The sequence below is a fragment of the Leptonychotes weddellii genome, chromosome 6 (assembly GCF_054177405.1).
Source record: "Leptonychotes weddellii isolate Sample4059 chromosome 6, ASM5417740v2, whole genome shotgun sequence".
Classification (NCBI taxonomy): Eukaryota; Metazoa; Chordata; class Mammalia; order Carnivora; family Phocidae; genus Leptonychotes; species Leptonychotes weddellii.
Genome location: NC_138374.1, coordinates 16,489,760 through 16,502,616, shown reverse-complemented (window position 1 = coordinate 16,502,616; position 12,857 = coordinate 16,489,760). Strand labels below are relative to the sequence as shown.

Below are 12,857 nucleotides of genomic sequence, written 5' to 3'. Positions count from 1 at the left end.
TTTTAAAGATTTTATTTATTTATTTGAGACAGAGAGAATGAGAGAGAGAGAGCACATGAGAGGGGGGAGGGTCAGAGGCAGAAGCAGGCTCCCTGCCGAGCAGGGAGCCCGATGCGGGACTCGATCCAGGGACTCCAGGATCATGACCTGAGCCGAAGGCAGTCGCTTAACCAACTGAGCCACCCAGGCGCCCTGAAGAGATGATTTTTAAGATTGTTTTTGGCTCTTACGTTCTGGGCATATTAATTATTTACAAGCCTCTGACCCAGTGCCTTATGTACAATAAGAGCTCAGTAACTTTGGCTCTGACTCGTGGAGAATGTTGAGCAATCTGTCCTATCACGCCTCATAACTACATCAAGGGTTCACTGGAGCAGTGACCCCAATAGCAAACAAAGTTAGCAAACAACATATTGGCCTGAGAGTCACTGAGACTCAGGAGTAGAATGTAAAGCTTCAGTAACAGACCAAACATTCCCTGAGAGAAAAACAAAGGTGGCTTATGTTTTCATAAAAATTCTCTAGAGAAAGACAACAGGCGGCACTAAAGAGCCCACTTACGAGCGATACGGTGCCTTCGTTTGAGAGCAGGTAGCACAGGCTGGAGGCCTTCCGCACCAGCTGTTCCTGGCTGATCAAGCTGGGGGACGGCCCCGCAGGCCCTCCTGAGCCCCTCTTGTTCAGAACTGCATAAAGGCTGCAGGCTAAGGAGAGAAAAGCATCACTGAGGCCGGCCGCCTTACAGCTCCAAGAAAAACTTCAACTGGCTCAGAAAACTTGGATTACCTTAATAGATTGTGAACACATCAAAAAGAATTACCTGCATTCACTGGAGAAAAATGTAACTAAATCTCTTCAGGATTCACTCCTCATGATTCCATGTGATCCTAACTCCATCTAAGCCCTCCCCTCAGGGGCTTCGGTCCCTCCTGCTCTCCTTCTCCTCTGTTCCCTCTTCATACCCTACACTCACTTTACTGCCATGTGCACTTTCTCGTCTCACTCAGATTTCCAGCTCCTGATAGCCGAACACCTTCCCTTCTCCTCCTCAGTAATAAGTGTAATACTATGCAAACGGTAATTCAGTAACTACTCATTGATTACTAAATGTAAAAAATAAGCTACAGTGATATAGCGGATTACATTTTTATTTGAAAACTAAAAATATAGCAACACATCCCCTCCAACAATGGGCTACGATCTAAATCAACAGACACCACCATGTGCTTTAGGCTCTTTTCCCTCCCACGAAGCTACTTCAGGGCAGGCCGTACCTATGATGGCCTCCATGATGAAGACATGGAGCACGCCATTGCTGTAGAAGTTGAGTTCAAAGACTGATGGGACAGTTGTGCTGGGGGTAATAAAAAACTCATCGTTCCTGCTGGTGTGGGTGATCGTGACACAATTTCCCAGCAGCTGTATGGCATGCATGACTACATCTTCAGAGTTTCCTGAGAAGCCCAGGTCAAAATCACGAGCCAGGACTTCCTCCTTCATCACAAAGAAGTCCTCCACCAATGTGGAGAGATCAATGCCCTGGAGAAACAGACAGAAATGGTCTCGTAACAGTGGAAAACCTACCTCCCAAAAGGCCAAGAGGCATTCTGAGGATTTTATGTCTTGCCTTGGCTTTCCTGCAGCCTGCTGTTGGCACAGAGAGAAAAAGGGCCAGAATATTAGGACACAGGATGTCAGAAAACTGGTGAAAAAGCTGGTCCTCCAGAAGGTCAAGATATTCACACCCAGAGAGAATGCTCTGGTCACAACACATGACAGGAGCATGTAAGATCACAAAGGGCAGAAGAAGCCATCTAAAAGAAGTGCTTAAGTTTTAAGCAGTAATTCCCCTCGTTTTATTTATTTTTTTTAACAATTTTATTTATTTATTCAAGAGAGAGAGCTAGAGAGCACAAGCAGGGAGAGGGAGAAGCTGACTCCCCGCTGAGCTGGGAGTCCGATGTGGGGCTCAATCCCAGGACCCCTGTGATCATGAACTGAACCAAAGGCAGACACTTAACCAACTGAGCCACCTAGTTGGCGCCCCAATTTCCCTAATTTTAAATATTTAAATATTTATCTGACAACTACTTAGTTAGTGCTTACACATGTGTGTGTCTGTACATACATGTATGTATATATATGTGTGTATACACACACACACACACACACGTAGGCACTATGTTTGGTGTTGAGAAAATGACTGTGAATGGCACAGATGTGGTCTTTTCCATCACAGCACTTAGACAAGTGCATGAAGGGAACGTGGCCCTAAATATAAGTCAAACAGCTGTCATCAGCTGTCAGAACACTTACGGCACGTCAACGCAATAGGCCTTATTTACGTGAACTATATACTCAAATGTCCTACTGCTGTCTACGTTACGCAGTCTCGGAGTTTTTTTCACGTAGACGTCTTCCTCCGTCGGATCTGGAAGCCCCCGTGGGCTAGGTGCTTGGCTTATGTTACTGCTCATCTCAGAAGCACAAGCAGGACTAGGCCATGTCCACTCGCGAACAAGCTCTGAAAGCTGATACGGCAACCACACGCTTCCCCCCGAGCGCAGGGGACGCCGCAGACATACCTGCCTGTGTCTGTAGAGGAGCAGGCAGGCCACGATGTGCGTGGACATAATGGCACAGGACTTGCTAGCCGCTGGAAGGCAAACACAGAGCTTTAGGTTCCCTTTCTTCAATAACGCTCAAAGTCTCCAGAAGTACCTACATCTTAAATAGGAGTATTTACAACTATAAACACCTCTACACCTACCACAGTTCCTGTAACTAGAATTTACCGAAGGGAAAGGACAACACTGTACCACGTTCTGGCCAACAGTCCTCATTAGAGATCACTGGTATCGTGTGACAGCATTCAGCCTAAGACAGCTCCACTTTCCAAACAGGCCAGTGGAATTTAGTTACTGAATGGCCAAGAGACACCTTCATGGAAGGCAGTAGAAGACCCAGAGTAGAAGCCTGCTCTGGCGGCCCTACAGGGTCTCCCACTTCCGCGCTTCTGGACGTGCTCCTGGCTCCAGGCTCTGGTGGGTACACCTCATTGCTCTCTCCTGCGGGCAGAGTCACCGTCACCTCAGACCAGGGGCGCGGCGGGAGAAGGGGCAGTCGGTCTGAAGTCAGAAAATCTGCGCTCAAATCTAATTCCTACACTGCCTCATTTCATAACTGGGGGAAATTACTTCAACCCCCGTGCGGCGCCTTCCTCACTGGTAAGATGAAAATGCTGCCTCGTTCACTGGGCTGAGGAGGAAAGGACCAGGCCCGAGGTATGGAGGGAGAGGACAAAAGACATTTGAGAATGACTGTAGTCCATAACCCAATACCCGGAATTTGTAGAAAATTATAATCCTATAAATCAAATATGAGAACATCTACGGAAGAATCTGAAATAAACACACCATGTGTGAATTTTCTGAGATGATAATGAATTCATGTACACTTCACTCACAGTCAGTGTTGTGTCCAGTGTTTAAAAAATGAAAAAAAGTACCAAGTACCATATTCATAGCCATTAAAAAGAATATTTATACAGAGTTTTTTAAAAACATAAATAAATATGTGTGTTATTAATGGAAAACAGTGCAATACAAAATCGTAAAAAAATATTTTGAGAGACTAGACAGCCACATCCCTGGTTGTCTGGGTAGACACACACAAACAGATGTGCACACGAAGAACACCCCGACCTCCCGAGAAGCAGGACTAGGAGCTGGAGCGGCGGGAGCGAGAGGAGGCGAGGAAGTCCCCACGACGGTGTCGCCAGCAAGTGCTGAGAGTCTGGCCTGCCTGGGAGTGAGGCTCAGGGAATGGCAAGGAGAGCCCCCTGGGCTGCGCACCGAGGGCCTAGCCTCTACCACTGCCACAGGGCTCTGAAGCAGATCCTACAGCAGGACACATGTGGCATTTGGGACTTCGAGAAGGCTAATCCTGCACACGACTCACTCTGCTCTGGCTCACTCCCGCTTGAATTCCTTGCGCACAGCTCTGCCACCCAGACGAGCGTAAGCTCAGGCAGAACTGCTAATTTTTCAATTTGTATTCCCCACAGCTAAAACAAAGCTTTACGCATACATAACAGCCCCTCAATATTTGCTGGAGAAAAATAATCATGGTGTCAGCAGGAAAAGGGACATGCAACTATAAACCTAAACGCCATCCCACTAATTAGTTCAAAGAAACAAATTCATGAACAAAAGAGACAATAAATCATTTTGACAGTACTGTTTTTTAAAAAGCGTAACACCTACCATATGAGCAGCACCTACTAATTCTCAGGCACCCTGTCTGATGTTTTACTCGATTACTTCAAATCCCCCTGGCATCACCTTCTAATAACTCTCCATCACCACCTGTGTGGTAGGTAACGGCACCAGAAGTAGAACCTAACTCCAGCAGATTCCAAAACCAGTGCAGGGTGCCCTGCACCATGCTGAGTCTGAACTGCAGAATGAAAGGGTTTGGTATTGTACTTACTGAAGAGAACGTGCTCAGCCAGATTTGCAATCAGTCTTCTTCGGAAGGATTCATCTGTTACATTTCTGGACGCATTAATGGATGTGTCTGCACCTTCATCAGCAGCATCACTGGGTCTGAAAAGATTGTTTTTTAATTAGACTCTATAACTACACTCTCTTCTCTCTCTTATAAGCAAACTATCTAGAATTAAGGTATAAATGTCTTAAATACTTTCAATCCTACATATTCTAAATTTAAACCACAAATAGATTATTTCTACGCATTGTTTTCCCCCATAATACACCTTATTATATTTAATACAGTCTCCTGACCAAAAGATTTTATTGAGTTATGACTAAATAATCTATTGGTACATCACCTCCAAAATTCACTGGCCGAAAACACTGCATAAAGCAAGATACCTCATTTTAAAACATTTCTAAGATTTTGACACCTGAACACATTAGGGGAGGGGCTTAATATTTAATTTCTCTAAGTTACAATTCACCCTGAATTCTGGAAAATGTACATAGGAAAACTCTTTTATACACTGCACTTACACACAATATGCATAACCGAAGCTACTACCAAAAGGAATTCAGTTCCAACATTCAAAAGCATCAATCAAGTAAGAACTCCTACCTGATTCATACAATCAAAAAGCTGTCATAACGCAAATAATCAAAAACCTCCAGACTAGTATGAAAATGTGTCACTTCACTATCCTTTATCAGACCAAGAGAAAAGTTACCCAAAGCGAGGAAGTGACAATGAGAACGTGCACATTCTTCCTACACTTAATCTATTTTTCTGGGCAATGCCAGAAATAACAGATATCTGATAGTGTAGACAGTACAAAACGTTTCCACAAATCTTACCTTAAAGGAAGTATAGCTGGTAACAATGCTTGCTCCAGAGAAAGTGAAGCAGACACAGGTTTCTGACTCTGGCTTTCTAAATATTCCTGGGGGGCGGGGGAGGGGGGAGTACAACACAGTCATTAACTCATTGTCTCGCTTACATAAACATATATAAAATATAGTTTGATCTTCAAAAAGTAAAAAGGGAGTACTTTATAAAATGAGCCATGTTACAGAGCAGGAGAAGTACTTTCCATATCCTAAACTACCTTCAGAAGCGCAGGACGACTCCTAGAATTTTGGCAAGCATGAGATCTAAGGCCTGATGATACAAAGGATGGGACAATGATGCTTAAGCAAAATTATGTATTTTTTAATTTTTTAACTTCTTTAATTTTTAAAAATTTTTTTAAGTAGACTCCACGCCCAATGTGGGGTTTGAACTCATGACCCCAATATCAAGAGCTGCCAGGCACCCCTTAAACAGAATTATTTAAAAGTTAAACACTTAACTTTTCTCACATCGACACAAAATATCTGACATTCCCAATATTATTATTAGTAATGATCAACCCAACCATGCTTTTTAAAGGAAATCTGACAACCTGAGGGTTACGTAATATTCAAAAGAACCTCAATCCAAAAGCAAATCCTAACAACAGAGAGAAATTGTGCAATAGTTTTGAAAAAGATAAAGTGGTAAGAAATGACAAGGCTCCTCAAAATGGAAAGCACATAAGGCCAGAAAGCATCTAGCCTGGCAGTTAGGTTCTTTAAAGTAAAACTAAGAATGGAACAAAAGGAAAAGTAGGACCTCTGCTCCTTATCTCTGGGCTCCCGATTCCCTTACTGATCCTTCTCCTTCTCCACCAATTCAAAAATCTTAGGAATTTAAAACTGCCAGGACCTCGGGACCCACCGGTGCCAGGCTTCTGCGTGAGAATGGCACTCTCCCTTTGAATGTGTGCGTGCTGGATTCCACTCAGGAGAACATCATCCTAGACTGTCAATTTTACCCAGATTTTAGGGGTAGATTTTGCAAAATTTCCTCTAAAGGCAATTTTAAAATATAAAATACCAACATATATTATATGAAGCAACAAGGAGAATTCTCATGAACTAAAAAAGAAACAGTAGCAATACATGTTGACCCTGGCATCTCCCAAAGATAGACATTTACTATCCTCTGTCAACAGGCATGCTTTGGTAGGAAAATTTAGGAAATGCCATTCTTGACATAGTCTTCATCTTCCAAGAGAAGAAACCGAGGTGACACAGAGAGGAGGCTGCAGAGGCAGGACCAGAGCCCACATCTTCCAACACGGAGCCACACCAATGCTTTAACACTGCGTCATTCCAACAGATACTCACCTTTAAGGAAAATGGTTGTGCAAAATCCACTCTGACACATCCATAGTTTTTTCGTAACATTCTGATAACTCCTCTAGCTACACTCCAAAGGCTCTCATTCTTCTTAGGTTTTCCCTAAATTCCAATTATGAAAGAACAGCATGGTAAGAAATAAAGCTAACAGGTATTCTGTTATCCAAAAAATGCCATTTATTTATTTATTTCTTAGCTTTGAGAGAAAGAGCGAGCATGTGTGGGGAAGGGGGTACAGAGGGACAGAGAATCTCCAACAGACTCCCCACCAAGTGCAGAGCCTGATGCAGGGCTCAATCTCACCACCCTGAGATCATGACCTGAGCCGAAACCAAGACTCGGACATTTAACTGACTGGGCCACCCAGGCGCCCACCATTTATTTTTTTTTATGGAAACTGGAGGTTTGTATAAAGAACAACACTAAATAAAGAAGAAAAATAAGTATTCATTGACTGAGATCTGTCATAAAACCTTTAGCATGCAAAGATGCTAAAAGATGTAATCCTGTTATTGGGAGAGGCAGTTTGGTCAATGAAAACCAGAACACTTAACACTAATTCACTTAGTACATTGTTTACGCCATTCACAAAAACACTACTGCAAACTCTGGTACTGGCACAAAAATAGACACATAGATCAATGGAACAGAACAGAAAGTCCAGAAATAAACCCACAATTATTTGGTCAATTACTCTTCAACAAAGGAGGCAAGAATATGCAAGGGGAAAAGGACTGTCTCTTCAACAAATGGTGAAGGGAAAACTGGACAGCTACATGCAAAAGAACTAAACTGCACCACTTTCTTACACCATACACAAAAATACGCTCAAAATGGATTAAAGACCTAAATGTGAGACCTGAAACCATAAAAATTCTTGAAGAGAACACAGGCAGTAATTTCTCTGACACTGGCCGTAGCAACATTTTTCTAGCTATGTCTCGAGACAAGGGAAATAAAAGCAAAAATAAACTATTAAGAGTACATGAAAATAAAAAGTTTCTGCACAGCAAAGGAAACATTCAACAAAACTAAAAGACAACCTACTGCATAGGAGAAGATATTTGCAAACAATATATGTAATAAAGAGGATAAAGAGTTAGTATTTAAAACATATGAAGAACTTACACAACTCAACACCAAAAATCCAAATAATCCAATTAAAAAATGGGCAGGGGTGACTGGGTGGTGCAGTCAGTTGGGCATCCGACTCTTGGTTTTGGCTCAGGTCATGATCGCGGGGTCATGAGATCAAGCCCTGCATCGGGCTACATGCTCAGCACAGAGTCTGCTTGAGATTCTCTCTGTCCCTCCCCAAACCCCCTCCATGCACCTTCTCTCTCTCAAATAAATTAGTAAATATTTTTTTTTTAAGATTGATTTATTTGAGAGAGAGAGAAGGAGAGATAGTGAGAGAGTACAAGTGGGGAGGAGAGGGAGAAGCGGGCTCCCTGCAGAGCAAGAGCCCTATCTATGTGGGGCTTGATCCCAGGACCCTGGGATCATGACCCGAGCCGAAGGCAGTCGCTTAACCGACTGAACCACCCAGGGGCCCCTAGTAAATAAACCGTTAAAAAAAAAAAATGGGCAGAAGACATGAACAGATAGTTCTCCAAAGAAGACATACAGATGCCAACAGACACATTGTCAGGGAAATGCAAATCAAAACTACAATAATATATCACACCCGTCAGAATGGCTAGCATCAAAATCACAAGAAACAAGTGTTTCAAGGATGTGGAGAAAAAGGAACCCTCTTGTACCGCTGGTGGGAATGCAAACTGGTGCAGCCAATGTGGAAAACAGTATGGAGGTTCCTCAAAAAATTAAACCTAGAACTACCCTACAATCCCATAATCATACTACTGGGTATTTACCCAAAAAATACAAAAACACTAATTCAAAGGGATACATGCACTCCATGTTTACTGCAGCATCATTTACATCAGCCAAAGTATGGAAGCAGCCCAAGTATCTACCAACAGATGAATGGATAAAGAAGATGTGCAGGAAAATGCCACATTAGCAAGACCAATCAGACGGACACAAGGGATGAAAGCTACTCACCACACCCACTCTACCATGTTTCCTACAGTGCTTTAAATAGTAGCAAAAAATTCCTAATTGATTCCAAAAGCCCGTATCTAAAAGCAAAAGACTTGGAAGTGAAGAAGACGTTTGGGAAGGCAGTCCTCTTACCAGCTGTTCGCCATTGTAGTGACCTTCAATAATTCGATCATAGGAGATTCCAACAGGTATTATCAAGATGTCTGGGATGGTATTAGTAGACAAAGTATCTACCACAACTGACAAAAGTCCTGCCCGAGCACAGGAGGTTTTTCCACTCCTAGAGCGTGTACCTTCCAGAAAAATCTCTAAGAACTGCTGCTGTCGAAGTAGCTCAACTATATGCTGGAATATAAGGAGAATGTAAACCATGAATTCAAGACTACCCAACTTAGAATAAGCTCAGCAAAGTTAAATCTTAAAATAAACAAACAAAAACCTGTAACTTCACTACTGACAAAATATTTTACTCACAAGAATAATAGCAAGCCAGCTCCGCCGATGCTGTATTTTGGTGATAACAGAAATAATCATCAACCCCCATACCCAGACAATAACCATTTAAATAATTACATAGACAACAATTTTTTTTTTTTAAATCTCAGTCAAGCCTGTTTTTCCTTCTACTGTGATAACTACTATAAGGGCTTTAAGGGTGATGAGAGAGCGTACATACCCCATGGAGCAAAGCTCTATAGAGAATATCCTTCCGTCCATCTGGCGTTTCATCCAGCCTCCGACGTATGAAAAAGCCCCCAAGCTTATGGATCAAGGTACTATAAATTGAAGAATGCATCCGTTATTTATAAATAAAAATGTAACAATATTAAATTCCAAGTTACTTCAAAACATATGCCATAGGAATATAAACCACGTGTTGTTTGAGCTGTTAACAGTGAAAATGTGGATGTTTTTCCATTTTCCATGTTACTGACTGTGTTTCAGTCATTTGCATCATTTGTCAGCCTTTAGAATATCACTTCGTGTACTGAAGCTCTACTAACCTACTAACATCTGTTCCAAACCAAAAGAAGTTCGTACAATATATTACCCTGCAAAGATAATGTTACAGATTTTAAGAGGATGATGAAATACTGCTAAATTTGAAAACTGTCAAGGATCTCAGGACACTGACTATTAGACATCCTGAAATCTGCCTTTGGCACATTTATTACAAAATGAATGTGATGTTACAAAAGCTCCTTTGGGGAAATTTCCTCAAGAAAGTACTGCTTAGAGAGTGTCTCTGTAAGACAAGGGTAATTTTATCAAACCAAAACCAAGCATAACCATTTTCCCAAAACATGAAACAAAAATGTGCTTTATGTACACTTACACGGGGATAAAACGATTCTTTTCTCAACCCCATGGTTCTTTCTATGACCCTGATAGATTTTGATACTGAGATGAAATTTTATAATATTTAAGGCAACTTTTCCAAATTCAGAGCCTCCTCCTCTTCTTTTCAAATAGAGTGATATTAATATCATATCAATATATATTTTCACTATCTTCTTTCACTCCCTGAGAGCAAAACTATGGAAAAGTTCATAATGAATGAGATGAACCTCCCAGAGAAACCACCCACCCTGAAAAGTGGTTTGTGAACTGGCAGACTGGCGTGTAACAGAAGAAAGCTGCCAATAAACAGGCCAGGTCATCGACTGTCATGTCTGAAGGAAGGATGAGCTAAGCAACGCCTGGCACAGAGTTCACGAAAAGCAAAGTTGGATTATGAGAAATTATCAATTTTTAACACGCATTTCGATGAGATCCTTCCAGGAGCACCTGCAAGCTGAGAACCTGGAGGGAATGAGTACAGGAGTTATTCTGATGACAGGAAAGGCAAACTATTATGGGGCAGGGCCCCCCTAAAGCCCAAAGGGAACAGTTCTCTTAGCTCTAAGTCTGTGCCTGCTACCAACTTTCTGGTGACTTTCTAATGCAACTTCCCAGTTTTCCCAGTACTGGGAAGAGGTTCCCAGGAGAGTAAACACAGATATTCTAGTCCCTAGAGAAGCATGTCTGCCCCGCAGGGGTGTATCGCATCGCATTATAGCTGTTTGTTTATATTCCCCAGTAGATTATGAATATGAACTATTTGAAGGCAAGGACTATGTAACTTCTTCACTCTTGTCTACAGCATAGCTGGGTAAGTATCAGTGACTACACGAATGAATGGCCTCCCTTCAGCTATTCCCATGAGTCCGGTTAGCCACAGAACTCTGAGCCAATGGATTAGGAAGGAGCTCCTTGGACTGTGAGGCTGAGGATCAGACTTCACAGCACACAAAGGTTATCACGGCTATTTTGTGAGCCCTTACGTGCACAACCCGCCACTCCACTTGCTCTCTGGTTACTGTAAATCCATCCTCCTCATACTCCCTACTGCTCGGAGCTGATGTCACAGATGCTCTCTGCTTTGAAATTTGAACCTGCAATGTCCCCAACCGACTAAACCTACTCCTCACCCATTCCCCATTGGTGATCAGCTCCACTATCTATCCAGTTCCCTGGTGGTAAATATCTGGGAGTATTCCTCCCGCAACTCCCCCTCTCTGGACTAGCATTTCGTCTTATAAATTCACCTTACTAATACTTTTCCACTCTCTGCCTTCCTCACCAAGAGCACCACTACAAATTTTAATTTAAGCCTTCATTATCTTTTGCCTGAACTACTGTAATAGAGTCAGAATTGTTCTAACACCCTGTAATCCAGAATGACTTTTCAAAATGCAAATCTGACCACTTTTCAACTACAGGATACACTCTAAACTCTTGGCTTAAAAACTGTTCTGATCTAGCTCTCCCTATGCAATGACCACTTCTGGCCTCTGATCCTTCCCACTGCATCCTGCATTCTAACCCTACTGAATCGTCTGCCGTTTAGCGGCCGTACCATGCATTTGAGCCTCTTGGCCTCTTCACATACTATTTCCTCGGAATGGAATGCACTGCCTTCTCCTGAAAAACCTCTAAAATATACTTTTTGTGTCATATTATAATTATTATGTGTTTCTAGCACTACTAAATTATCAGGTCAAAGGTAACAGGTATGGTTCTTCTTACTTTATACCATCACCACGACCCATATCCCCACCCCCACCTTCCCTACTGCCAAACCTGATACAATAATTTGCTATCTCATCTTTCTAATTGCTTTTTAGCCATTTGATAAATATTGCCCATGAAGTTGAGGTATTCACAGTTCACCAAGTATCCCACATAAAACAGAAATAACAGTGATAGTCTTAATGCCTTTTTGTACCTTTCAGATTTTCCACAATAAACATGCATTACTTGTATAATGAAAGCAAAAAAGCTGATGTCATCTCTACAATAACATGTTTCAAAATGTACAATGAAAACACCAAAAATTCAAAATATAATCTTTTCCATACCTTAAATTTCAAAATAAGTTGGTCTTACCTGAAGATGGGAATGTTCAGATTGTTGCCTGAAGCAATGTACGGTGCTTTGATGTTATGGCAGAAGAGAATGAAGGTCAGCAGGAGATAGTCAATATGTGATCTGTGAACTGGTAGAAATATAAGTGGCAAATTCATCTAGTAAAAGAAAAAATGCCAAAATTAAAATTCAAATGTGAATTTCAATCACAATTCACAACTTCATATTTGGTTAGAATCACTCAAACGCTGGCTGATCAATGACTCATTCTTTAAAAACATTTTCCAGTAATACGAACTTCTTCCAATTTAACACTTCCTTAGCTGAAAACAACCACCACCACCACAATTAAAAAAAAAAAAAAAAAAAGAGTTGGGGAAGGAGAAGTGCAACTGAGAATTCAAGTGGACTTTATGTATCTTCTGAAAGTCAGTCCTGATCATGTCAAAAGAGCAGAGTAAACCCCAAGCTTGGTTTGGCTTGAAATCATGGGAAGTCACTTACTAGCCATGACTGGGAAATCTTTATCTGTGCTTTTATTTTGTCACTTACAAATATGGATTGTTCTATCTAATTTCAGAGCTGTTGCAAGGTAACTTACAAAAGGAATCCAGCACATTACTGATAGGTCCTCCTTTACTCACCCCTCCCCAAATGCACAGCTGC

The 12,857-nt window shown here is 41.8% G+C and overlaps 1 protein-coding gene across 5 annotated transcripts in view; it reads right to left on the bottom strand.

The window, feature by feature from the left end:
* The window catches only part of GPAM (glycerol-3-phosphate acyltransferase, mitochondrial), a 59,037-nt gene that overhangs the window by 8,865 nt on the left and 37,315 nt on the right, over positions 1-12,857 (bottom strand). For all 5 annotated transcript variants that reach the window (XM_081823548.1, XM_081823550.1, XM_081823546.1 and 2 more), the window contains 9 exons: positions 12,213-12,349; positions 9,460-9,559; positions 8,916-9,128; positions 6,705-6,818; positions 5,352-5,437; positions 4,492-4,607; positions 2,586-2,656; positions 1,275-1,539; positions 562-704 (listed from right to left, as the gene is read on the bottom strand). In XM_081823548.1, coding sequence (XP_081679674.1) covers positions 562-704; positions 1,275-1,539; positions 2,586-2,656; positions 4,492-4,607; positions 5,352-5,437; positions 6,705-6,818; positions 8,916-9,128; positions 9,460-9,559; positions 12,213-12,349 — 1,245 coding nt within the window. The remainder of the gene's footprint in view (positions 1-561; positions 705-1,274; positions 1,540-2,585; positions 2,657-4,491; positions 4,608-5,351; positions 5,438-6,704; positions 6,819-8,915; positions 9,129-9,459; positions 9,560-12,212; positions 12,350-12,857) is intronic.